Source organism: Amblyomma maculatum, chromosome 6, assembly GCF_055883805.1.
Source record: "Amblyomma maculatum isolate TAMU_Amacu chromosome 6, ASM5588380v1, whole genome shotgun sequence".
NCBI lineage: Eukaryota > Metazoa > Arthropoda > Arachnida > Ixodida > Ixodidae > Amblyomma > Amblyomma maculatum.
Window position 1 is genome coordinate 153,151,511 of NC_139349.1, and position 26,994 is coordinate 153,178,504.

The window sequence follows — 26,994 nt, forward strand, 5'->3', positions numbered from 1 at the left end:
ATCAAACTCCGCACCAAGCATTGGAAAGTGTGCCTTCCCCAAAGACGAACACATCACCCTCGGCCGTTTGCAGCGTCACGTTTTCAAGCCACGCGCGAAAGGAATGAGAGGGGACAGTTCGGCGATGGCTGGCTAGGGCAGCGCCGCGCGCATTCCCCAAAGGCGCACGCATCTGGGGGTTACCATTTCCCATGCGCCAGCACATGACGTTTGCAAGCCATGTGCGTGAATGAACTAGAGAGAACCGATGGGAACGAGAGGGTAAAAACGCGATAGAGCGAAGCGCAAGGGTGTGCCCATTCTTTTGCCGAGCTATCCTCTCTTTCCTCTCTCCTGGCCTTCGTTCGCAGTAGCACGTGCTACGCATGCGCCAAGCCAGCTCAGCCCGTTTTCAGACAGAACGTCGGACGCTTTCTCCAGCGTGTGTTGCGAATCCTTCGCGCGCAGCGGCTGACGTGGCTATGGCGCCGCGGACGTTAAGAAGCGGCAGATCTCCCCCCCCCCCCCCCCCCCCTTTTTTTTTGTGAGAGTCGTCCAGTCTTATCATTGTGCTGTACGCGCGGCGTAGCGTAAGATATGGCGGCTGCGGACGTTAAGAAGCGGCAGGTCCTTCTTTTTTCTTTTTCTGTTTTTGCGGGAGTCGTTTACCCTTGCATGCATGAATCAACGAAAGCACGCGGTCAGCTGCGATCATGACACCGGCTTTTAGCATTTTTCGCTTTAAACAGCATTTGCAGCTATCACACTTTCCAATGATTTTGTGGCAGTGAACTATGCCCGCCCCAAGCGCGGCGTGATAAAGCGAACCAGGCTCGTGCAATCAAGCCATCACGGGCATTCTGTCAAGTTCACTCCCCGCCACCGCAGGAGCAAAAGATAAACACGCCCCAACATTAGCGCTGCGCAGCATCTTGGCACGCTGCCAAGAAATGAGCTGTGGATGAGATGACCGAAACAGAGTGGCGCGCGCCATCGACATGCAAGCGAAAACGCTCGCGATTTCTGCCGCGGCAACACAGAAACCTTATTTTGAGCTGCCGCGGTGGCTCGAGCGGCGAGAGGGACGCAGTTTCAACAAGTTGGAAATTTTTCACTCTGTGCTGCCGCTCGTTGCTGAGATCACTCAATCGCGTGCATGTGATCGAGCTGGCCTTAACGCTTTTTTTCCCCAAATTCTCGGGTACGAAAGTGGAAGGTGGATTCATTATGCGAGTGGGTTGATTACGCGACAAATACGGTATTCTTTTTTCGCATCGTAAGTGCCATCACAAGCCGATTTCTGTATATCGAATTATCGATATATCGAACTATTTCACGATCCCCTTTGAGTTCGATATACCCGGGTTCGACAGTACATCTGTTGCAGCAAGACAAACTTTAGTGTAGCCACAGAATCAACTTTTTGCTAAGGTGTAAAGTTAGCTCCAATGGCACTCACGGGTGTTGGTTCGGCGGCTGCCATAGTCCTCTTCGTGCGCCACACCTATCCCACCACCACAAGGCCGCACTTCATTGGCCATGCTTCCAGGACCAACCTGGAAAGGAAGAGATGGCAGCGCATCCCGTCTAAAGTGCTAATCTGAATAGCTGCAGTATTGGACTATTAATCACATTCAGCTGGAAATCCATTTGCCCCATTTTCAAGTGTTTGCAAGTGTTGCTTCCAAACTATGCAGCACAGCTCTTTCTAGATTCTAGGTCGTCCTCGGTGAGTCAATTCTTGCACTGTTGCTGCCTCTCGGCGACTTCAATTCTGTCAAAGGCCTATAAGCTCAGTGACACCCAAAACCTTAGATTCAAACGCATAGAGAATCAACACCAGACATGGGCAGTCAAGAGTCATTGCTCCAAAGAATAAACACAAAATGCCCACAGCAGTCAGCTTTGCCGTCATCAATACAACTGGGTGCCCCGCAGGATATATCCGTTAAATTAAACCTGGAAAGAGCTATCATCCTTTTGCATCGCACAATCTAAACTAGAATGACGTTTACTGGCTAATCCATCTTTTCTGCAGTAATGTGTTAAAGAGACTCAAAATATATGCCTCTAAATATTTGGACACTGTGATGAGTAGCAAAATATGTATGACTCAGACTTTTCCAGACTAGGTGCAAACAAAAAGGCGAGCATAAGCATGCTATTGATGCCTAATATGGATAACTGGGCAAAAAGAATGAAATACAGGAGAAGTTACTGGGAGATCAATGGGATGTGAAAAAAAAATAAGACGGTGCCCATCCCACACATTTGTTGTCAACAGTCCTATATCTCAAAGGCGTGCTTAAATTTCTTAAATGTTTTGTTCGAAGTCGACAATGATTGGCTAACTGGGAAGCTTCCGGACTTGTTATTACAGGAATTTTTGTGGTACAGAGCATGTAGCAAAAATTATGTGCACTATGAAACAAGACCAGCAACCAACACTGCAAAATTGCAACGTTCATGGAGATTCCACCGGCTGTTACACCGTGCATCAAGATTCAGACTGCATGTGAGTAGCTGCATGAGCTTTCAGAGCTGTCCATGAAAATTCTACTCCCGGCACAATGGGCAAATTTGGTGAGGCCAACCATGTGAAATTTTCAATACAGGTATTATGTATAATATCGGGGTATAGTGTGCAGCACTGAGGTGTGGTTTAAGCAAACACTGATTCAAACCCAAACAACTATTTCACCACATCAATTTTTATTCAGAAGATATGTGCATGTTATTATGCATGAGTTCATTTTTTTTCCCCGATAAAGGCTCCTTTTTCTGGCCAAGCAATGTGTAGCAAGTGTTCCAGTACAGAAGACACTGCCTATTTTTGCGTGGTGCTTTTGAACCATGATTCAATGTGCAAGTGAAGCGGACCAGCTTGTGCGCGTTTCACGCTCGGGTGCCAAGTAGCACCTTGCAATCAAAGACGCCGCCATAACCGACATCGTTTAACGATGCAAACCAAAGTTGTCAGAGCTCAGTTTGCGATAACCGCAGTTCTGCATAAATGCAGTTACGTTAACTGTGGTTAGCATGGTCTGCCTGTGTAACAAGCAAGTACAGATGCAGCTGTATTGCTGACGCAGTTTACTAGTGCCAACCACATGGACAGCAGATACACAGTGCCTGTAATAGCTGATTTACGTTACACTGTTTTGTTTCCGAAGTTGGGGAGCTAACCTGCACAATGTACTTACTTGGCAAGCATTATGCAACTAAATATTACAGTAAATGCAGCCTGCATAGCTGGCAGCTCACCAATGGTAGCCACATGGTATACATCTAGCTGAGCCTGCATTGGCCGATTTACTTTATAATTTTTTAAAGGCCTATGCCAGAGAAAATCTGGCATTGGCAACGAGAGTAAAAAATTGTGGGCATGCCTCTGGCAGGTGGTAGTTGGCAGGTGACGTGGCAAGGTGGTGACCGGTTGGCAGGTTCTGCGACATCATGAGATCACATGGCAGAGAAGGAAAGGCATGATGGAAATCGAACTCGCCAGGTACCTTGGTTCCTGAGACAGACACGCTACTCCTAGGCCACGCAGAAACATCTGTACGACTTTGCTACAGAGGGGCTTTATAATATCTATGTCAGATGGGCTTTTACTAGATTATGGTAAATTATGACTGCATACTTATGTGTATCTGTGAGATAACAGAGGCACAAATTAAGCATAACTGATTAAGCAAGAAGCAGAGTGCATGTATGTGAATAAGGACCAGCAAAGTAACCACCATATTTACTTGGAGGATTTATGCAAGCAAATGCAGTAAAAGCAGCTGCATTTCTGGCAGCTCAACAAAGGCAGCAGATATACCTGAGCCTGCACAGGCTAATTTATATCACACTAGAACATTTTCTTTTGTTCCCAAAATTAGGCGGCTGACTAATACAATGTATCTCACTATATTTACTTGAAGAATTAAGTGAGTAAATACACTAAGTACAGCTGCATACTTGTTGATAGCTATGGCAGTAAATATGATAAGGGCAACAGTAATGCCGGATGCCGGAGCTGGCTAGTTTATAACACAGCAATTTATGATGCGTTTCTTCAAGTGAGAGGGCCGACCAATTTAGTTACACAGTATATACTTATTGGTCCTTAAGCAGGTGTGTCAGCTCACCGGTGGCGGTCGCATGGGCGGCAGGTATGGCGGGGGCGGCTGAGCTAACGTGTCTTCCTGGGTGGCCACGCTTGGATCGCTGGAGGCCCTCACAAGGCCCAGTCGGCGAGCCCCTTCGGAGGCCAACTCAAGATCGCTCTCAGGCGATGAGGCATAGCTGAGCCGTGACGTGACTGGAAAGAGGAAGTCATCTCCAATGGCCTCCTCAGGCTTGTTCTCGGAACACCAGATGCTCAGCTGCTGCTGCTTGTCTAACGTCTCGCGCAGCTTCTTGTACCACATGTCGGCGCCCGTGAGCGCCACAGTCGAGGTGAACAGGTGGCCCCAGAGCCGCTCCAGCTTCAGAGCTCGTTCGTACAGCTTGCGTGCACTCTGTCGCAGGGGTAGCCGCGACCGGAGCTCTTTGACCGCCTGCTTGCTCTCGGCACGCAGGAACACCACAATGGGGTAGAACTGGGCATAGTTGAGCCGGTCCACGGCACCGGGGCTCACGTCGAGCAGCGCATGCTTGCCCTGCTCCACCACCTCCCGGATGGCACTGAGGCGGACGGCAGCACCAGACTTGGACGAACTTGGCTCTTCCACAGGACCCCCGGGCTCTGCCAGTTTACAAGGAAATTCCATTGTCACAGTGGGGTGGGAACTGTCATGACATGGCTATCATTCGCTGTATAATGTAGATAATGTGTTCCCTTTTACATTACAGCTACCTCAACAATTCCTTCAGTCTTCAGGCTACAGATTTTCCTAGCCTGGAGCAATAGATACTGCTACCAAGTTCATGCCGTTCGAGTTTTTATAAGGTGGCAAGACTCTTTTTATGCTGATGAACCGCATGAAATATGAGGTTGAATGACGAATCTCAGTTATTTGTTTTTCCCTCCAAGCGTTAGAAATCGAAATGCCCTTGCTGATCACAATGTACCACTTTCCTTCCTCCATTCCTCTAAGTTGTTGAACATAACCTTTGTGGTTATTTGTGTGTGTTTGTTTTACTCCAGCTTATTTTTGTAAGATTTGTGGAGTTTTGCGCCGTTCGCAGGATAGCCTGTGCTATCCTCATGGATGCAGATGAACCAGCATCAGCTAAGTGCAGTGCAGTAAAGCACCTCGGCTGTCCTCTGGCCTTTCCAGCCAAACTCAGGGGCCCCAAGGCCCTCTCACTGGGTCTCGGAGACATGACATAGCAGCAGCAGTGAAGCTGCGTTTCCTCAGGGGCTGGTCGAGGGCACATGAGGGGATTTTGAGATGGGAGCGCTAATTGCTAGACATGAGGACTGGATACAGAACTTACGTGAGGGGCTGTTTTGCACTGTCCCCGAAGCCCCTACTAGCAAGCGTGCATTGTTGGGCTGGTCCCTAATGTCATGAGCCGACAGCCCTTGCAAAAACTGTGAGCGAGAGCCTGGTGACACCAGGCAACTAAAAGCCACTGTTCACTCTGGACACCAACTGTCCACACCAGTTTTCCCACTGTAGTGGCTTGCAAGCACCTAATCTTGCTCATACATACACCTGTCGTGGCCCACTGACAGGTTGCGCTCAATGCCAGGTGCACGTTGGCTGAGGGAATTGCATCATAACTGTCTGCGCAATAAAGGTGTGCACTGTGAATGCTGTTAATTCTCCGAGAGTGGGAGCGCACAAATGCGGCAAGAACAGACTGGATCCATTTTGGCTCAGCGTTTGAACCCCACAATGGGCCGCCCTCTTTGCATGCCACTGGGAAGCCCTCTCATGGGCAGCATACTGACACCCTGCGCGGAGGGATTTGAATAGACACCCACAGAGTTTAGTTGTCTATATTTTTTGTTTCACATTTAACTGCTTTCAATGATTTGACTGGCAATTTTCTGTGTTCTTTTCCTGGACTTGCTCTTTACGCCTAATGGAGTAAAATTTTGATACTTTGAAATTTGGCCGACCGGGAAAAATACTGCTCGAATTACCCGGAGTTTAAAATATCAAATGGTCTTTTTGAAAACACAGAGAAGAAACACTTGCATCAGAGTACACCTACATGGTGAAAGAACACGTAGCAGTTGTCTGCTTTTGGGATGACAACAACACGATAAGACTATTTTTTGCATTTTCATCGCTGCATTACTGTGTGCACCAACCAAAGCAGGAACCAAAGGAACCAAAGCAGAACTGCTTAAAAGTGATAAGGGCTTCCCCGGCATCCTTTTTTGGTGTGACAAGGCATTGGCGATGCCCTCTTAGATAAAGTCCAGATGCGAAAGTGAGCAGCCGGCTACTGCAAGTTTGCTGAACTGCCGTATTTTGAGGTTGCTTCATCGCATAGTCCTGCGCCGAGCGGTAAAGCATTCCCAACACATGGCGGGGCCATATGTGTAGCTACTGCGTCACACTTCGTAAAGCGCCATATATTTCTAGCTAAAATTTGCTTTATATCATGACAGCTTCACCCTCTTGAAGCCTGGATTAATGAGGTCCCACAATACATGCTATATAGAGATGTGGCTATTTACAGTGGTGCCATGGTGAATGTGAACGAAGTCCAAAAAAATGAGCAATCAGTCTCGATGCGTCCAAAATTTCAGGAGCTCGTATACATTAGTTGTATAAAGCATGTCGCAGTGCCAAAAAAAAAGTCAGAATAATCAAGCATGTCCGAAAAAATCAGGTGGCCAAATTTTCGGTCGTCGACCGTGTTTTGTCTTGGTGGCCCACTCTGGCTTTAAGTCGAATGACTCAGTCAACAATGAAGATAGTAAATAAAAAGGGCAAGACCTGTGTAGGCATTCAAGGACAGAGCAGCACTCACGTGGGCAGCAGGCATACTTGTCGGGGTAATCCCTGAGCAGCCTCTCACGCGCCACGTCCGCCATTGGCCCAAAGAGCACCACAGGCCGGATGAAACCCGCTGCAGTGGTCAGCCCTCCTCAGACACATGTATAACAATGCACAAACATCTCGGCGGCACAAGCTGAAGTTTGCTTCAGTATCGCATTGAAACAAACACCACCCCTTTTCACAAGCTAGAAAAAGGGCCAGAGAATGAAAATATCAATCAGTTCCAAGTGGTGATTGCACAAGGTCAACACATGCACGAAGGCAAAAACTGCACGCAGCTACCGCTGGCATTTGGGAGGGATAAGGTTAGCACAGAGTAATCAAGTTGATACATCAAGAGCGATGTAGGAGAGTCCACATGTGCTCTTTGCTGGATGGGAACCAGGTTACCATGGCCTAGCGTTTATGAAAACATGTCATCACCAGGTTAAGGCATACACACATTCCTGTGGCATTTGGCTCTTGTGAAAACCAGTCATTAAAATGTTTGGTGCCCTTTGGTGCAATCAGATGAGCTAGGTAATAAGGAAGAATAAATGTCAAAGTTACGAAGATACAAAGCAGTGCCAGAAACAAGGACAATAGAAAGAATGACAACGCACAGACCTGTTTGTCTTGATTGCACTGCTTTGCATCTCCAAGATCAGTGAATAAACCAGACTGAACTGCCACTCGGCAGCATAAAAGAGATGGGTGTGATGTTGGATTAGTTGGTTTTGCATATCAAGGAGTTAGCGCAGAACTTCGAATGGGCAAAGAAAAGAAGCCCACACAATGATTGAAAAATGCTACTACCAACTGTTTTATTGAGGTGTTGATAGAGAATATAAAGGAAATTAGCATACGCAAAAATGGCTAGCAGTGTGGGCACACACATCACAAAACTGCGATTTGGTTATCGCAAAAATGAATTAGGAAAAACACATTCAGCCTCAAAAGAAGCGTCATTCACGCAGCGATAAGAGGTTTTTGATAAAGGCCTCTAGGAGAACTCAAGCCTCTACATTGACACTCCCGTCCATAACACTTGCATTCTCAAATTGTGTCCTACATGTGTTGGGACAGGAAGAAAGCAAAAGGTTTGAGGTTTCGTCACTTTTTTCCAAATTTTTTGCATGCTCCCCTAGTCAGTGATTAATGCAGCAGCCATCTTGGCCTAGATGTGAAGTCCTACATAAAATATGTAAGCTGTATACCACTTCCATGGTACAGCTGACATCGAAGATGCCTTGCCTTTTTTCACAGCACAAAACGTGCAACAAACACGACAACAAAACTTTAAAGCAGTATGACACGTATGTTTTTTGTTTCAATATTTTTTATTTAATCAATTCCCCGATGGCCCAAACCGAGCGACTGCAGCCCAAAAAGCCCCAGCACAGCTCAGTTAATTCATTATTGGGGCATTTATCAGGATCAGTTTTAGTTCCGATCTCTCCGAGCATGAGCGCGTGATGACATCAAAGGTGCGAGAAAGCCACTTCAGTGTCCCCTACTGGCAAGATTGGTGATCGCGTGGGCACGAAATCTAATGACGCATACAGGTAGCGTTTTTCGTCTGCTTGTGATTGCACATGCAAGAAAATGTCATCGAGCGGTACTTCAGCGTAGCATCGAACATCAACATTGTTTCGTCCAATGACGCGGATGTTGCTGACACTGCGAAATGCTTTAATTTCGATCCGCTCGCTAGTGACTCAAGCGATGAAGCAACAGCGACAAAAGCTTGGTCAGTTGGCATGCTGGGAATGCCAGCTGGTAAGACATGTTGAACAAAGGAAGATGCTGCTCCCTCAGCCTGGTTTGTCAGCAATGTCAGCCAAACCAGCTTCCAAAAAAGTGTTTTAGTAGACAGTGACAGCATAGAGCGATCCACCTGCGATCAGCCACTGTGGCGCTGCATCGAGGCACCCTATCGTGACCTGCTGTAGTGCGCGGCTACAGCGCGCGGCTCTTGTGCTCACACACTGATTGGTCCCAACGCGGTAGACCTGCATGCCACCATCCAAGCATGTGACGCCATCTAGCGCCTTCAGTGCAACCTGGGATTGCAAAGCCATAAAAAGTATGTGGATGTATCGTAGACTGCTGTTTATTCACGTACATAACCCTTTCTTGAGGACATTGAATAACAAATAAATTGGGAGGATTGTTTGGCCAATACTGGGGTGCTGGCAGAAGTGATTACCGCGATACAAGCAAGCTCTTTTCCCTCAGCTTCTTTAATTGCTGCTCCTTCCCGGTGCGACTGACTGGGCGTCCGCAGCTCCTCTGCTGAAAGCGTCACTCGAGTCAAGAAAATATTTTATTATGGTATGTTCTTCCCAGTAAAGCAGTGCAGAAGTCGAGTGCTTCTTACAACGTTAACCCGTTCTGAAGCACCGTGCGCTGCAGTCTTTATGTGAAACCGGCTAGGCCTAGCGACGTCTAGGGCAGGCGGGGCACAAAGCAGCTGAACTCCCAGCGCGCCAGTGGGAGGCGCCTTGGTCAAAAGCTCCGTGCTTGTGCAGGCATGCCATTAGCGTTTAAGTATTTGTCAGTTACCATTCACACCATGTTCAAGTTGTATGAGTCCGGCATATAATGAAGCGAGTAAATTCTACTTCCTTTTGCAAATGCAAAGCCTAGGTATGCTTTGTGTGCACACATATACGTACACACAGATATCACACAGATATCGGACTCTTCAAAAGGGTTGGTTGGTTGGTTGGTTCACAGGAAGGGAAAGGCGCAGTGACAGATACTGCGCCTTTCCCTTCCTGTGAACCAACCAACCAACCAACCCTTTTGAAGAGTCCGATATCTGTGTGTATGTACATGTGTGCACACAAAGCATACCTAGGCTTTGCATTTGTAAAACACATTGACCGCGGAATCGACGCCAGGTGAACTAATCTGAACATGCAATAACGCAAACAGTGTGAAAGGCAATCGAGTCAAGCGAGCAGAAGCGCAGAACTTTCTAAGGGTGCACGGCGAGCTACCCTGCGTCGTCGCTGCTCTTTGCTTTACTGACTTCATGTAACATCTGTTTGATGACGTAAATATATTTACCTACCTACATGCTTCATATATAGGAAATCATATTCCTTCCAGCGCTTCAAAAATTGGTGTTTATACTCCTATAACAGATTGCTTGGGGCTGAAAACACTAAAGGTACTTAGTGCCAGCCGACCAACCTCTTCAGGTTATGTGAAACCTGGTGCCCATATGGGGCCACAACCGACTTTGAAGATGAGAGACCAGGTCGTCATTTGTAGGTGCCTTTTCAGCCTTTTTTTCTTTTTTTGCTAGAGGGTTTCAGCAGCTGATGATATATCCAGCTCAGGGAAGCCTGCCGTCAAAAGGCAGGGCACCTGATTGTTTACACTATGATCTTGCATTTTATGAGGGAATTTTTGAAGTATAAATTCCAGGCAAAGATGAGCAGAAGCCCTTTCACTAGTTTGCGTGAGCCAAGGTACAGCTCAACAAATCTGTGTTGGCACAGTATAGTAAACATGAGATTGCTGCACAAGTGACATGACTTTGGAGATTCATGATGCTGAATGTGTTTGTCTTCATTCTTTTCTGTCATAATTAGATCATGGCTGCATGGTGTATCTGCCTACATAACCCATCTTTATCTGTTCACACCTCAATAAAACAGTTTGTCGTCATCATCACCATCATCATCAGCTGGAATACAGCCATAGCAGGGCATAGGCCTCTTCCATATTCCTCCAATTAACCCGGTCCTGTGCTAGCTGCATCCACTTGACCCCTGCAAACTTCTTACGTCATCCGCCCACCTGACTTCCTGCCGCCCCTGCTAGGCTTTCTTTCCCTTGGAGTTCGTAGTAGTGCTTGTCAATCATCATGTCTTGATCCTTTCTTTATCCCTGTCTAAGTTTTGCCCTATCTTCATCTCAATGAAAGAAGGCCAAACTGGAAAGAGACAGAGTTTGGCCTGAATTCTTTATTAAGGAAACGGACTCTACTGTACGTTTCCTTAGGCATGAAGAATACTAGAGCAAGTGCAGACTCAAGGCTGATTTCATTCGGAAGAACACACAATCTTATACATTCCTGCCTGCTAAATTTTTGATTGAGCGCACGCCACCAAGCTTGACATGCTCAAGCGTGATGCTCAGCATCAAGCTGCTCTGATGCTTGAGCACAGTTCGAATGCTCACAACAGTCTGCACTGCGCAGTTTAAACTCATGTGCTCAATTCAAACACACATGTCCTAGAGTGGACTATTCTTTTGTCTATCACGTGCACCAGATGTCCATTCCAAGACAAAGATGAGTACTCACGATGCCTGAGAGCCACTCGCTCATAAGCGGGGAACTTGGACAGGCCTTCTGCATAAGAAGTGGCAAATTAAAAATAAGGATTCGTGAATCCAATACCACTTTTTCATATAACAGCTCATACAAATGAAGGAACCACTAATGAGATGCACACGGTTTTGGGCAGTTTCTTTACGGACATTCAACAATTTGAACACATTTCCTAATTCTATGAAGGCCAAAGTATGAGATTCCACTGTATTAAACTTTTCCTGAGTCACTTTGCGAGGTCAAGCCCCGTAAACCAAACAAAACCAAAATTTTTTCACAATATTTAAAGTTCAAATTCACATCGTACCTGAAAATGTCATATTCATACACCTCTAATAAATTTCCATTTTTTTCTGGTCACGGTTTGCAGAATACTTGATTTGTAATTCAACCTGGCTATAGTGAAAAACTGTCAAATATATTCAATTGAATTTGCACTCATTCAATTATTTTATTTGAATTCGCTTCGCACCCAGAATTTTACTATAATTGCTGAGCTCCAGAAAAGGCAAAGTTTTTGTAACAGACTGTTTCTCTGTGGGCCAGACCTTCACTGCCAATTTTAGTGACATGCAAACCCCAGTATGCCCATAAGTGTGTCGCAAGCAGTCATCACTGAACAAAGCCACAGAAATGATTAACCCCAAAAGCATAAATAAACAGGATTTTCGAAAATATGCATGCTTTCAAGTGCTGCCGCTGCCTTTGCAAGTGGCTTTCTGGCCCTAACAATGGCCAAGATAAGAGATGCACACCACAAGCAAGGAATGCAAAAGTCAACAGAAACTATTCTCTCTAAAAATTTTATTTTATGCTCTTGTTTATTAAGTATAGATGCACTTGAGAGACAAGTAAACCTATTACCCTCTATTAGTTTAAAAGAGTGCGTTGTTGGGCGAGTCGGTCAGACATATCTTCAACGTATACTGCGCACACACAAACAAGGATGAGAAGAAGCGTGGGGATGATTGTGTGAGCGACCGTTCAATCAACCTCTAAGAAAAAGAAAGCAGATTTCTGAACGCGCATGGGATTAGATATGACGCTTGAAGGCATATAAGATGTTTCCTTCCACGTGAATTTCAGTCGCGAGTCTGTGCTTGTGTACCCTTCTCGTCCTTGTTTGTGTGTGCGCAGTATACCTTGAAGATACCCTCAATTAGCCCAAGAAAAAAAAGATAACGTGTTTTACAATACGGCTAAAATTTCTTTTTCAATTCATTACCTCATGGGTGCGGGCACAATTTATTTTTAATCTTGTTATGCCACTAGGCAGAAACATGGTCTCGCCCACTTAACTTGCATAACAACTTTTTCAATTTTTTTTCCCTCTTCCACTAACAGTAACTGATTACAAATTTAAATACTGATGAAATTTTGAAGCCACCACCACTGCCAATATTTTGTTCTATAACTGTTTAAAAATAATCTCACCTGCATTCGGTTTAGTGCTTACATGCACCATATGCCACTGTGCTAAAATCTTTCGCAGTAACTACAGTATTTATTGATAAATGATCAAGTGTGGCATGTTTATGAAGGTTTGTCTCAATCCAGCCAACCTCAATTGCTGCATGCAGAGAGAACTGGGCTAACCTGGGTCTTCCCAGGGGTCGCCGCTCTTGGCTCGCGTGGCCCTGCGCCGCCGCCGGAAGAAGGAGGTGCGGCTGCCACTGTCGGCGTCCCGGCGCCTTGCCTGCTGAGCGGCCAGCTCCTCGGCCCGCACCGCGTTGGGGATGAGTCCTCGCTGGATCTCCTGGTGGTTGCGGCCCAAGCGGAATGCCAGCCACGAGCCCAGGGCGCCGTTGTGTAGTGTGTCGACCACGCGGAACACCTCCCCCGGGTGCAGGGCCAGCTCCCCCTTGGCGCTCGGCTCGTGGCTGAAGTGGGCGCGCACGTGGAACGAGTCCCCCTTCTGGCTGCTCACCACCTCCTCGTACTCCTCGCGGGCTGCTTGCACCAGCAGCTGCACCGGACCCTGCAGCTGCACCAGCCGCTGCACCGCCTCCTCACGCGTCGCCCACCGCACGTCCACCCCGTTCACCTGCACACAAATACTGCTCGCATCAATGCATTGAAAGTGGCTAAAACACGCCAATTTTGTTATTATATATAACAATGTATTGTGGCAGGGCTGAGTGAAAACGTACTTCAACAGTGATCGTGAAGAAAAGGTCAAGGCAGGATAAAGACGTACAGTAAACTCTTGTTAATTCCATCCCCATCAATTTGTATATGTGGATAATTCAAACAAGAATTGCAGTCCCATCTGACATCCATGTGAGTCCATGGTGTTGGGTGCTCTTTAATTCAGACATGGGTGGGCCTCGCACTACTTCGAATCAAATCAAATCAAATCAATTTATTCACAGCAATAGTAAAAAAGATACATGTAAACATAGAGTAAAATCAGTAAAATACAGTAACAGGGGGGTCACATTGAGGTAAACCTGCGAAGCTAGCTATCATCCATATAGACCACCGCAAACCTGAACTGCATGCGTGTTATGCCCGACGACATATGGAAGTCCCCCATTGCCTAAATATACTTAAACTGTGCCAGAAGCACAGTTTAAATTTCGCTTCTCTTAAAATCACACTGTCCTGCCACTGCCATCAAGCATGCAATTATGCTCTGTTTCGCATGTCAATAGTCATTTAGTTTTATTTTGGGAAGGTGTCACACACTCCAATAGCCACTCATACATCCATGTGATACCTATGCACCATCATTCACTCAAAAATTTTGATAGTTTTCTTCATCCCTGAAGTCATGAGTTCAATGATGTGACACGAAAATTAGCACTTGGATGAATAGCGACGAACCCAGAAAAAGCCATGGAATCTATTTTCACGAAGGTATTCTTCAGTTGAGCAAAAGATTGGATAGCCAAAAAGATAAGGACACAGCGAAGACACACAAACAAGCACCTTCTTCACTTGTCTTTTCAGCTGTGCTATCCTTCACTGAGCATGTATGAACAACTTGCCAAACTTCAGTGTCTTCGCCCGCATGTGAGCATCGAAGGGGACCTCTAAGAGGACAACTTGCCTTGAGCAGTCGGTCTCCCGGCTGAAGCCCCTGCAGGGAGGCGGGGCTTCCCGGCTGTACTGCGGTCACAAACACGCCAGCCTGGTTGCCACCCGTCAGGCGCAGGCCAACGTTGCTGCCACCTTCCTTGTGGAAGCACACCAACCGGGGCTCAGCACCCCTGCACATGCCACCACTCAAAATGGTCAACTGGTCGACCTTGATCGCGATAGTTAATGCAACGTGTGGTAAGTATAAGCAGCCAACACAATGAAATGACAGTGCTGCACAAGGAAATCCAGAAGAGGCACAGACCTTAAACGAGACCCTGTTAAAAAATGAATGTGGTTTAGTTATGTATATAAAGTTTACTGTTTCAGTCACAGTACAAAGCCAAGAAACTCAGTTGGAATCTTCCCAATATTTTTTGCCCGCAAGGATGATGTCCCCTGTAGCACAAAGGCCCTAATTAGATTAACCCTACCACCTTACCCCACCCTTCTCTGTACTCATTACTCTCATGGTCATTACTCTTAAGGGAGGACACGAGTCTTTCGGACCAAAAAATCGCGAAAAAATTACTTTTTAGAAAATGTGATTTTCGAAATCAGTAGCTCATTATCTATCTATCTGCTAAGTTTTTCATCTCTAGGATCAGTATTTTAGTCACAGTGCCAATTTATATTGTCACATTAGGCGGTGCAACGCATAAGGAAAGAAGAATGCATACGCATAAGGAAAGAAGAAGAAGACTCTCGTGAGTTTTGGAGAGAAGACGACGTTCAACAGCGTCGGCTGGTGCCTACAGAGAACGTCCGTTGGAAAGCCTTGTCTTCGGTGTCCGCCCTCTGCTACAAGCTGAACTACCCCGTAACACCTTGGTGGAGGGATCCCGCCCCACCACCCCCTGCACCACAGTCAATCCCAGTGGTTGCTGCTGCTGCCACAACCCCGCCCTACACATCGCGCTACCCTGCCCGCAATCCTGCGGAGTGGCGCACATCTGACGATAGGCCTATTTGCTTCGTCTGCTGTCGAGCTGGCCATACATCCCGCTATTGCCGCAGCCGTCCGGCTCCCCCCTCTCAACCCTATTACAGCCCTGCCCGCCATAACTATTATGCACCACGACGCGTTTCTGTCACCCCAGCACATCTTCGTACTGAGAACACAGAGCAAGACCGTCGTCCTAGCCGTTCTCCATCGCCTCAAGCCCACCATTCCCGATCACCTACTCGTCGCCGCAGCTTGTCCCCAACGTACCAAGGCACCTACTCGGGAAACTAGGCAAAGCAGCGGACGTGACGCTGCGTTACCAACCCGGACAGCCAACTGTGTTTCGACCATCGCACCACGCCGCAACCTGATCAATGTCCTCGTAGATCGAGTCCCTGTGCCCGCTCTCATTGACACTGGAGCCCATATTTCAGTTCTTAGTTCGTCCTTCCGCCAGCGCCTCAAAAAAGTTCTTACGCCCGCTAACACCTCTACAGTTCGCATTGCTGATGGAAAAACTGCTGCCATCATCGGAATGTGCACTGCACGCGTTAGCATCGCCGGCCACCATGTCCCTGTGCTCTTCGCCGTCCTTAATACTTGTCCTCAAGACGTGATTTTAGGCCTAGACTTTTTAACAGCCCATTCCGCACTCATTGACTGTTCCGCCGGACTTCTGCGCCTAGCCCTGCCCCATTGTGTTCACGACCCCAGTGCTGACCAATCCCAGCCTCGCCTCCGCTCCAGTACATTTACTCGCCTACCTCCCGAGGCAGCAGTATACGTGCCCATGTCACCTTTTCCCTCCCTTCCTGACGGCGACTACGTTGTCAACCCCATCACCGACGTCACTCTACAGCGCCACATCGTGCTACCTCATAACATTGTACACGTCGAGAATAACCTCACCTACATTCCCGTACTCAACTTCAGCATGTCTTCACAAGTTCTCCCGGAGGGCATTTTCCTTGCCGAGCTGTCGCCTTTGTCCACCTTTACCATTTCTACAGTGCTGTCCGACCGTCACGCCGACGTACCTGCACAACCTGTCCCATCACATAGACCGGAGGACCGCATCTCAGCCATGGTTGCCTCTGACCTGCGTCCCGAATATGCCAGCGCCCTTGTCGGCCTTTTGCGGTCATTCAGCGACATTTTTGATTTCGGTCACGGATCCCTGGGCCAAACGTCCGTCGTCACACATCGTATTGATACTGGAGATGCCCGACCTATTCATCGACGGCCTTACAGAGTTGCTCTTTCCGAACGCAGGATCATTCAGGACGAAGTAGAGAAAATGTTGGCAAGCAACACTATTGAGCCGTCGAGCAGCCCCTGGGCGTCTCCGGTAGTACTCGTCAAAAAGAAAGACAACAGCTGGAGGTTTTGCGTTGATTATCGACACCTAAACAAGATAACAAAGAAAGACGTGTACCCTCTTCCAAGGATCGATGACGCTCTCGACTGCCTGCACGGTGCTAACTACTTCTCCTCCATCGATCTCCGTTCTGGATATTGGCAGATCTCTGTTGACGAAAGAGATCGTGAAAAGACGGCTTTTGTCACCCCGGATGGCCTCTACCAATTCAAGGTGATGCCTTTCAGCTTATGTAATGCCCCTGCGACATTCGAGCGTATGATGGACTCCCTATTACGCGGGCTCAAATGGACCACATGTCTGTGCTACCTCGATGACGTCATCGTATTTTCATCAACCTTTGAAGGCCACCTCCATCGTGTTTCGGCTATTCTTGGCGTCTTCCGACGAGCTGGCCTTCAGTTGAACTCCAAGAAGTGTACCTTTGGTCGCCGGGAACTTAAGGTCCTAGGGCATTTAGTCAACACCCATGGCATCCAACCGGATCCCGACAAAATTCGTGCTGTAAGGGATTTCCCTAAACCGAAATCTAGCAGCGACGTGCGTAGCTTCCTCGGTCTTTGCTCATATTTCCGGCGATTTGTACCAAACTTCGCAGAAATAGCCCGTCCGCTCACGCAGCTTCTGAAAAAAGAGGTCTCCTTTACCTGGGGCCACGAACAATCGGCCGCCTTCGTCGCTCTTATTGCCCACCTCACCGGTCCGCCAGTGTTGGCTCACTTCAATCCGTCAGCGCCCACAGAAGTGCGCACCGACGCAAGTGGTCATGGAATTGGTGCCGTTCTCGCACAACGTCAGCTCGGGTTACCCCGCGTCATCGCCTATGCCAGCCGACTCCTCTCTGCGGCCGAACAAAATTATTCCATCACTGAACGTGAGTGCTTAGCCCTAGTTTGGGCCATTACAAAGTTCCGCCCTTACTTGTATGGGCGGCCATTCACAGCAGTCACTGACCACCACGCACTGTGTTGGCTTTCTACACTCAAAGACCCTACTGGCCGCCTTAGACGTTGGGCCTTGCGCCTTCAGGAGTACAATTTTTCAGTAATTTATAAGTCTGGCCAGTTGCATCGAGACGCCGATTGCCTGTCCCGTCATCCAGTCGACCCGCCAAGCCAACCTGAATGTGACAATGACGCTTGCGTGCTCTCTATTTCTGATTTCTCCAACATTCGCCATGAGCAACGCCAGGACCCTCAGCTTTGCGAAATTATCAATCGCCTCAGCGCCGATCGCGATGACCCTTCTCTTCGTTTGTTTGTGCTCCACGACGGCACCTTATACTGGCACAATATGCGACCTGATGGCCCCGACCTTCTACTAGTAGTCCCTCAGCACCTACGCTCAGCCGTCCTTCAAAAGCTTCACGACGTTCCTACAGCGGGTCATTTAGGCGTCTCTCGCACATACGACAGTGTGCGTCGTCGGTTCTTTTGGCCAGGCCTATATCGCGCAGTCCGCCGTTACGTAGCTGCTTGTGACCGCTGTCAACGCCGGAAAAAGCCATCACTTTTACCAGCTGGACTTCTGCAGCCAATCGACATCCCCATAGACCCATTTTCTCGAGTGGGTCTGGATCTTCTAGGGCCTTTTCCACTGTCCGCATCGGGGAACAAATGAATTGCGGTGGCCACTGATTACACAACACGCTACGCGGTCACACGAGCAATACCAACCAGTTGTGCAACTGATGTCGCTGCTTTCCTCCTCAACGACGTTATACTCGTCCATGGAGCTCCCCGCCAACTGCTCACCGACCGTGGCCGTTGCTTTCTGGCTCGTATAGTCGACGAGATCCTACGGCTGTGCAACGTTCGTCATTCTTTCACGACCGCCTACCATCCACAGACGAACGGGCTTACCGAACGCCTTAACCGGACACTGACTGACATGTTGTCTATGTACGTTTCTGATGACCACTGCGACTGGGACATAACGCTGCCATTTGTGACATTCGCTTACAATTCGTCGCGTCACGACACTACCTGCTTCTCCCCCTTCTATCTTTTATATGGCCGTGAACCTCTGCTTCCTTTTGACAGCCTGCTCCCGTCTGTCACCACTGCCAGCTCATATGCTCGTGACGCCATAGCCCGAGCTGATGCTGCTCGCGTTTTGGCTCGCAACCGAATCGCAGCCTCTCAGCACTCCCAGAAACGTCGCTATGATTCCTGTCATCGCAACACCGAGTATTCTTGCGGCTCTCTCGTGCTGCTCTGGACTCCAGCTCGCCGCGTTGGCCTCTCGGAAAAACTTTTGCCCCGGTATACAGGACCCTACCGTATTTTACGACAAGTGACACCAGTGACATACGAAATTGTGCCCTTGCATCCCGTCCGCCATGCCTCTACACCACGCACCGAGACGGTCCATGTTGCACGCCTAAAACCGTACTACATGGACCCTGGTTTGGACGCTAGTACGCACCGGGACGGTGCTTTTCAGCCGCCGGGGTAGTGTCACATTAGGCGGTGCAACGCATAAGGAAAGAAGAACGCATACGCATAAGGAAAGAAGAAGAAGACTCTCGTGAGTTTTGGAGAGAAGACGACGTTCAACAGCGTCGGCTGGTGCCTACAGAGAACGTCCGTTGGAAAGCCTTGTCTTCGGTGTCCGTCCTCTGCTACAAGCTGAACTACCCCGTAACAATATAATCGATGTAGCCCGAATTTGGTCTGAAAACGGCCACCGAAACAACTATTTTCCACGACGTGTAGCTCCTGTTTCATGCGCGCCATCGGAGCCATCTTGGTCTCATTTGAGAGCCACCTTTCATCTTCAAATTGCCGCCTCTGCTGTTTCCATTAGACCATTGGTCGCATAAAAAAATAGCAAAAAAGAAAACGGAGCATTCGTAATCCCATTGGCTTTCAGGGTGCACGTGACGGCAAGGTATCACCGCATTGGTGGAGCTGGCTGGCGGCATCTGCTTGGCGTGCCCGAGCCGCGGAGAGACTGCGAAGACGTGACGCCGGTCAAGCTTGGTTCCGAACCACGAGGTACATTCACGGCGAGATGTTGGGAAAAAGAGAAAAAAAAGTTGTTGATTAATCATCTTAAGTGATGCCCTGCCCTGGCTGTGTGCGCTCAGGCCGAAGAAAGTTGCACACTGAACGACTGAGCGTACGAGCCTGAAGTAAGATTAGCGTGTTCCCCAGCACGGGAGACTGCTGCACAGCATCTCCCCTGCGACAGCGGTCGCACTCGCCGCGATACACTGATATCGCAGGCCACAGATAGGCAGAAAGATAAGCTCAAAACAGAATAAGCTTGAACTCGTGGCAACTCCAGCGACGAAGTGGTAGTCGGATTGTTTTCGTGACGATGGCGGCAGCGCAGCTAACAGTCCGCTTGGCGAGGCGGAGTTTACGATCGTCAGATGTAAACAGTTTGCAGAGATTGGTGAAGTGTAAAACATACGGTGGCAGTATTCGTGTTGAAAAAGGTGATCCTGAATCAGAAATCGCCGTCAAACTTATTCTCCAGTGCGTAAACTGCAGGAACACATCATTGTCATAAAGCTCGCCGCGCATTTGCGCCAATCGGATCGCGTTCATAGTCTTTAGTGAATGCGCTTGCTTCCCGTGCCACGCAGAGCACTAGGAAGCAGAAACAGCTCCAAATGACATTTTCTTTTTCCGCAATGAACGTTCTTCACCGCGGACTTGATGCGAGGACGTGGCAAAACGATGTACATGAAAAAAAAAAAAAAAGTTGCTGCCTGCATGTGACTCGCGTAACCGAAAAAGTGACAACTGAATGTGCTGCAACTGCGGATAAAAATGAAAGAGGCAACATTTGGGCATTTTAAAGAAAAGAGACTACATCCCTGAAGGTTGCTAGCCATTTTAAATTGTAAATGTGTGCATTGCACCAGTAAACTTCTGTTAAATATTCCCCCTTTCTTTTTTTGCTATTTTCTCAAAACATGCATTGTCGACTACTTGCAGTTTTGCGGCCTCAATATCTCGGCACTCAAAGCACGTAGAGCTGAAATTCTTTTTGCAATGGGAAGCTGAATGTATGCTGTGTGAAATGTTGGAAGCAGATGTTTTGTTTTTGAAAGCTAAAATTAATTATTTTGATGAGTTTTTTCCCACTTGGTACACACACTTTGTATACTGAAATTATTAAGACTGCAGAATGAGTGCTAATTATCATATTAGGAGACTGCTCCCAAGATTTCATCCTTTACTCTTCTGGCTACCTTGCCATGCCTTAATTTCAAGTTATCAACAACTAATTATTTTAAAATTTAGGCCTTAAACAATAGAAGTTAATTGGTAATTACCTTTCAAACTAAATGGGCAACAGGAAGAAGGATTGCATATTTGAATTCAGCATGAGCAATTCAGTAAAGCTGTGAATTTTTATTACAATTTGCCAAAAAATAACAAAAATAGCTCTAGGACCCATGTCCCCTCTTAATGGCCACACCTCTGCATTACACGCCTGGAACTCATCATCATCGGTCAGACTATACCCACAGCAGGGCGAAGGCCTCTCCCATATTCCTCCAATTAACCCGGTCTTGTACTAGCTGCATCCACTTGACCCCTGCAAACTTCTTAACCTCATCTGCCCACCTGACTCTCTGCCGCCCCCTGCTAAGCTTTCCTTCTCCTCATATCTAATTTGTTACCCCTTTTGACCATCAGTTACCGTCTCTTCGCACTACATGCCCTGCCCATGCCCATTTCTTCTTCATTTCCACTAGAATGTCATTAGCTCGAGTTTTTTTCTCTGACCCACTCGGCATGCTTCCTATCTCTTAATGTTACATCTACCATTTTCCGTTCCATAGCTCTCTGCGTTGTCCTCAACTTAGGTAGAAGCCCCATATTGAAGTACAGGTAAGACGCAATGCCCTGAACTCGGACGTCATTAACTTCCACACCTTGAAGACTCCACCTTAAGGAAATGCAGCCAGAATGGCCTGAATTGCACCACTGTATGCTGGCTCTACAGAGTACAGACTGCATTACATTAAGGAAATAAATAAACCAAGTACTGCAAGCCTGCTCTTCAAGCCCCTTAACTGTCCAAAGGGACAGAACTTGCCAAACTCTTCCCTCACTCAGAAAGGCCAACTCACACACATTTCACAACCATTTTGGTCAAAAACTGCTAAGCCAATCAGCAGTGCTTATGGTGAATGAAAACTTCTTTTCCTACACCCAGCTTCTCGTCATCAATAACGGTCAAGGCAGACAACTCTCATTCCAAATTAAACCCTTCAGGGAAGCGACCAAATGGGACTTTGCTCACAAGCCTCAGCAGCTATACAGTATGTTCTCAAAAAAACCGCAGCCAATGCAGGATGACTTCACTTACGCTGAACTCCGGCGAGCCAGTGGGTCCTCCTCACCATCTGGGCTGTATTCTGCAGACATCAACAATATGTCACTTTTATTTCTGGCCTCTAAGGTGGCCTACACATAGAAAAGCATCTCTGCTGACCTCCAGTAAACCCAGCCCTGTGTTAGCAACAGCGACACCCTTGACTCTGCTCTATATCCACTTTGTTACCACTTGGCATTTCCCATGCTAATTTTTTTTACTAGAATATTATTACTCTGTATTTTTTTCCTTGGCCGACGAACTCTATTCCCCATGAATCACTTTGTTAGCCCCCATGTTTCCACCCCATGTGTGAGTGGTGGCAAGGTACAGCTTCGGTATAATTTTCATTTGAGGCATATCAGCGAGCTGTCATTCATGATCTGATACATAGTAGAGCAGTAAAAGCTCGTTAAGTCGACCTTATTATTTCGAAAACCATAATCATTTGAACAAGTCTATGGAACTGGGCACACTCGCTAATTCAGATCCTGCAGGTCTTGCACCAGTTAATTTGAACAGGTCCCCTGGATGGTGGCGTCCAGGTATGTCCGGCAGATCCAGAGGATTAGGAATAGCGCTACTGTGAGTTCAAAGTAGCAGTTGCTGTTGCAACTCTGATGTGCACATGACGGCAGGCATGACAACGAATGGATGGCCCAGCGTCCGACAACAGTCCGACCACATAGTTTCAGTTTCGCTCTTCTGAGCTTGCTATGCAAAGCTGCAACTGGATGAGCCGCTATCAGCAAGCAAAGCCAGTCCATCTGAGCACCACTAATTATGATGTTAACTGGTGCATCGTCGGTGCTTTTTTTCAATCCCTTGCAGCACTTTAGCATCGCTAAGCTGTATCCTTCACGTTGGTCAGAGTGGTTTCGGCTCAGTGAACATACAGACCCATGCCGTTTCAGATGCTGATTGGTGGCACTGTGTGTTTCCCTCGCTTTCATTCATGTGGCTCTCCCATTGCACCAAAACTGTGTGCATGCCAAGAGTCGTGCTTACGTGTTGTGCGGTGAAGCCTCCTCACACGTGACACAGACGCTTGTGAGAGAACACTGCCACTAACGCGTCTCACTGTGAATAATGCAACTGGGGTTCCTACTAAAATGCTTCTGACAATGTGCATTCAATAAAGAATTGATGGAAATGTGAAAAAGTGTCATTGTCGCACTGTTCTCATCCCAAAAGCAGGTGATGGTGTAGTGCCAAATCCTTCACTAAATACATTTACATGATGCTATACACTGATGCTGGTTTTAATGTGACAGCGTTTAAATCCCTGCTTTGCAGAGAATCTGCCATCAGCGTTGTGAGTGAAAAATGAAGGACATGGCTCAGGCAGGAGGTAGCTGGAGAGTGATGTGAATGAGTACTAAATGATTGTTAGGTTGTGTGATGTCATGGAACTACATGACATGGCTGATCTGGCAGGAGTTGCCAACTCGAGCTCCTACTTTGGGATGGGAGGGTGAGGTTGGAATCAGGCCTTCCAGGACCCTCGAACACTGACTTAGACACCCTTTGCCTAGTCCGTACAGGCATGTTTGTACAGCTAGGTTAAAGTGCGGATTTGTATCTGGAGGGGTGGAAGCAGGCTATAGCCTTTTGGAGCAAGCGTGAGAGCAGCAAAATTCTGATTTCAGAGCATGTTTGGAGCAATTTATGGGCTAGTTTGGAGCCCTTTGGAGCAAGCTGACAGTATTATATGCTACTAAGCGCATCTTCTCTTCACACCTAAAGAAAGCTCTATTTAATTTGCCTCTAAAAGAGCAGAAAGAATGTTCAACTCAGCCCAAAGTTCGAATTAATGAAGTCAATAAAAAAAATTCCGAAATGTTCATGTTACAGAAACTTTACCTATACAACAGCTGTCTGCATTTGAGATGAAACGCAAGTAAAAATGACAATTATTCCCGGTTTCGTCAAGCACTTTGCTTTGGATACACACACTGCTGGGAAGGTTGAAGGATTGCTTTAAAATCGTAAAAGCCTCCCTACTCTTTCGCAGTGCTACTCAGTTGTATTGATACCTCTGCACAAAGCGGCCCCTTTGCGTTTTGAGGATGCTTCACTGCAGAGTCAAAAGTTGAAGCACTGCGGTGAAACTGCGTGTGATCAGCTGGAAGCAGAATGTGGACGCACACGTGGGGCATATGCATTATGCGTTAGAACAGCGGAATGCCATCCCAAAACAAAAATAAAAGAACTGTGCAGCCCCGAGCTGCTTCTGATGCGCGCGCCCAATGGCAGCCGTGGATTGGCATGGAGTCAAAGCGAATCCAAATGTATGCGATTGAACTTTATTTCGGAAATGGCACACTTACGATCATCGTCATACCTGCCACAGCACACACAATGTGTGCGGGCACAACAGCTACATGCAATCCAGGTTCGAGAAGGGTGATCGCTCGTGGAGAGTGTCATACCTCAATGTGTCACCGGACACCAGTGAGTTTGGCGCATGCCGCGGCTAATTGCACTTGCTTTTCGCACATGTGTCCCCCTTAAATGGGCATCAGCATCCTAGTTCAAATTATCTGAACTTCCAAATTAACTAGACTCAAAACAAAAGGAATTCACTTCAGTCTAAAAACTAAATGAAAATTAATCCTGTATCCCATTTAGCAGAATTATTTAGGAGTGCAATGATTCCAAAGAGTTTTGCTTGAGCTCATGAAATAAAGATAGACAAATGACAGCTACTGAAAACAGCAATGGAATCGATTAGCTGCCATTAATTTCAATTCAGAAAAGCTTGTGCCACCTGCCTTTCTCGCAAAAGCCGCAGTGATAACAGCTTTGTGACAAACACCTCAAATGAACCAACTGTCGTGGATGCGGATGCGTGCTTTTGTATAGCGAGCACCCAGTGTTGCTCAACCGAAGATAATAAGCTAAATTTGGTGTTGTATACTTGCGATGGTCAATTATCGCGTAAATTGCCATTTTGGAACAGCTTGGCGCAACAGGCCAGATTGGCACAAAATGGCGTAACTGGCGCAGCACTTTCACCCCTGTATCTACAACAGGTGATGTATCACATATTGTGCTATATGTTAGGACTGTGCGCTAATGAGTACCTGTGAGATAATAGAAGCACAAATAAATAATTACCAATTAAGCAAGTAGCAAATTCAATGGATGCAAACAAGAATCTGCAAGAGGAGCTGCAGCCCAGGAGCCATTAGAACTTACCCATCATAATTTTAAGGCGGAGATTAAGTGTCCCTCAATTTCGCCTTGTGGACACCCTGTGCAGAGAGGAAGAATTCCTCTCAATGGGAACCAGAGTTGATTTTCGCATGCCATTTTGGATCAAGTGGATCCAAAGCATCCGATGCATTGAAGATAACCCCACAGCTCTGCACTCCTGCACCTGGTGCTGCCACCCGACTGCGTTCAATTACTGTCTCCGTTTTCTTTATTTTTGAGTGTATGTGTGTATGTACGCCCAATTTCATCAAACAATTGTTTCTGCAACTGGGATGTGCAGTTCTACCACTAGTTTTCTCTTATTTTCAAGCTGCCACTTGCAGCAGATGGCGGCACACAAGCACATAGTGAGTGTCCCAATAACTCGTCGAAAGAAATCTCACACTAACTGTAGCAGCATTTTCTCATGGCACAATGCCAGATCGACAACCAAAGAAAGAAGAGAGTGGACTGACCCATTCGGGGAAGGGCAGGCCTGAGTGGGGCATCGGGCTGCTGCTGGTCCAGTTGGCAGGCGTCCATAAGTGGACCCCGGTTACGGCCAGCCCTGTGTGATTCACCACAAAGAAGCAACAACTCTCAAAGTACCGCCACCACCGAGTCTTGCTTTATACAGTTGTTCACTGTGCACATGGACTGCATTAGTGCAGTACACCTTTCTCTACTACCACGGAGCTCAGGCTCATGAAACAGCTTTCTCATGTAGCTTGCTACCAGCTCAGCAGTTCTGTCCTCTGTCTGTATCGCATCCCTTTGCTGGTGCTTAGTTAATCATCTTGCTTGAGGGATGTCCTCTTTCCCTTATTCATTATTAATATAAACAGCGCGAACACGAAGACAAGGGACAAGAAACAAGAAAGCCACAGTACATGCGCTGACTCACAACTAAGCCTAAGCCGTTTACTCCAAGGCCCAGAAAACCAACACGAAGAAAACGAAACAGTCACGTGAAACAACCCCTGGGTTCACCTGCTGCATAAAAATTACTTTAAAAAATCACTTAAAAAAGACACCTCTTTGCTAGAAAGAGCAAGAGACGTCTTGCTGACACACTTATTGTCCGTTGAAATAAAATATGATTCCACTATCTCTCTCGTTATCTTCAGCAAGACGTCTCTTGCTCTTTCTAGCAAAGAGGTGTCTTTTTTAAGTGATTTTTTAAAGTAATTTTTATGCAGCAGGTGAACCCAGGGGTTGTTTCACGTGACTGTTTCGTTTTCTTCGTGTTTGTTTTTCTGGGCCTTGGAGTAAACGGCTTAGGCTTAGTTGTGAGTCAGCGCATGTACTGTGGCTTTCTTGTTTCTTGTCCCTTGTCTTCGTGTTCGCACTGTTTATATTAATAATGAATAAGTACCAACTCGCCCAACAAAGTATCTTGGTAAGCCTCTTTCCCTTACCCTGCTTTTGCCAAGATAGTTTGTACCAAGATAGTTTACCCACATGAGAGAAGAGATATTTAATTGCTCCTATTTTTAAAGGTGTCTGCATTGCTCTCAGTGACTTGATACTGAGAAATTATAGCAGCCATTGTCTGGCTGGGGCGAAAAGGAAAGAGATCGATGGATAAATTGACACAGATGGAACCTTACAGATACACCTTTTGAATTACGGCTGTAGAAAGGATCACTTGGCAAGGTAATTAGGATGGCCAAACTGCTTATTACATACTTTTAAAATTTTTAAAGCCTATTCTAGTTTGCCATTCTGAGCTACAGTTAAGGGCCTATACAACAAACCTCCATGTCGCTAATTCCTTGATATTACAAAGTTT

General features: G+C 47.1%; 1 protein-coding gene across 5 annotated transcripts in view; it reads right to left on the reverse strand.

Annotated features, from left to right (window-relative positions):
- The window catches only part of pyd (zonula occludens-like protein polychaetoid), a 127,592-nt gene that overhangs the window by 26,521 nt on the left and 74,077 nt on the right, over positions 1–26,994 (reverse strand). For 3 of the 5 annotated variants that reach the window (XM_084607562.1, XM_084607561.1, XM_084607560.1), the window contains exons 8-16: positions 25,679–25,770; positions 21,999–22,047; positions 14,312–14,471; positions 12,856–13,303; positions 11,233–11,280; positions 6,904–7,002; positions 4,116–4,714; positions 3,369–3,425; positions 1,439–1,535 (exon numbers count right to left, since the gene is read on the reverse strand). In XM_084607562.1, the coding sequence (XP_084463688.1) occupies positions 1,439–1,535; positions 3,369–3,425; positions 4,116–4,714; positions 6,904–7,002; positions 11,233–11,280; positions 12,856–13,303; positions 14,312–14,471; positions 21,999–22,047; positions 25,679–25,770 (1,649 nt within the window). The remainder of the gene's footprint in view (positions 1–1,438; positions 1,536–3,368; positions 3,426–4,115; positions 4,715–6,903; positions 7,003–11,232; positions 11,281–12,855; positions 13,304–14,311; positions 14,472–21,998; positions 22,048–25,678; positions 25,771–26,994) is intronic. The other 2 variants (XM_084607564.1, XM_084607563.1) reach the window with 1 other exon arrangement.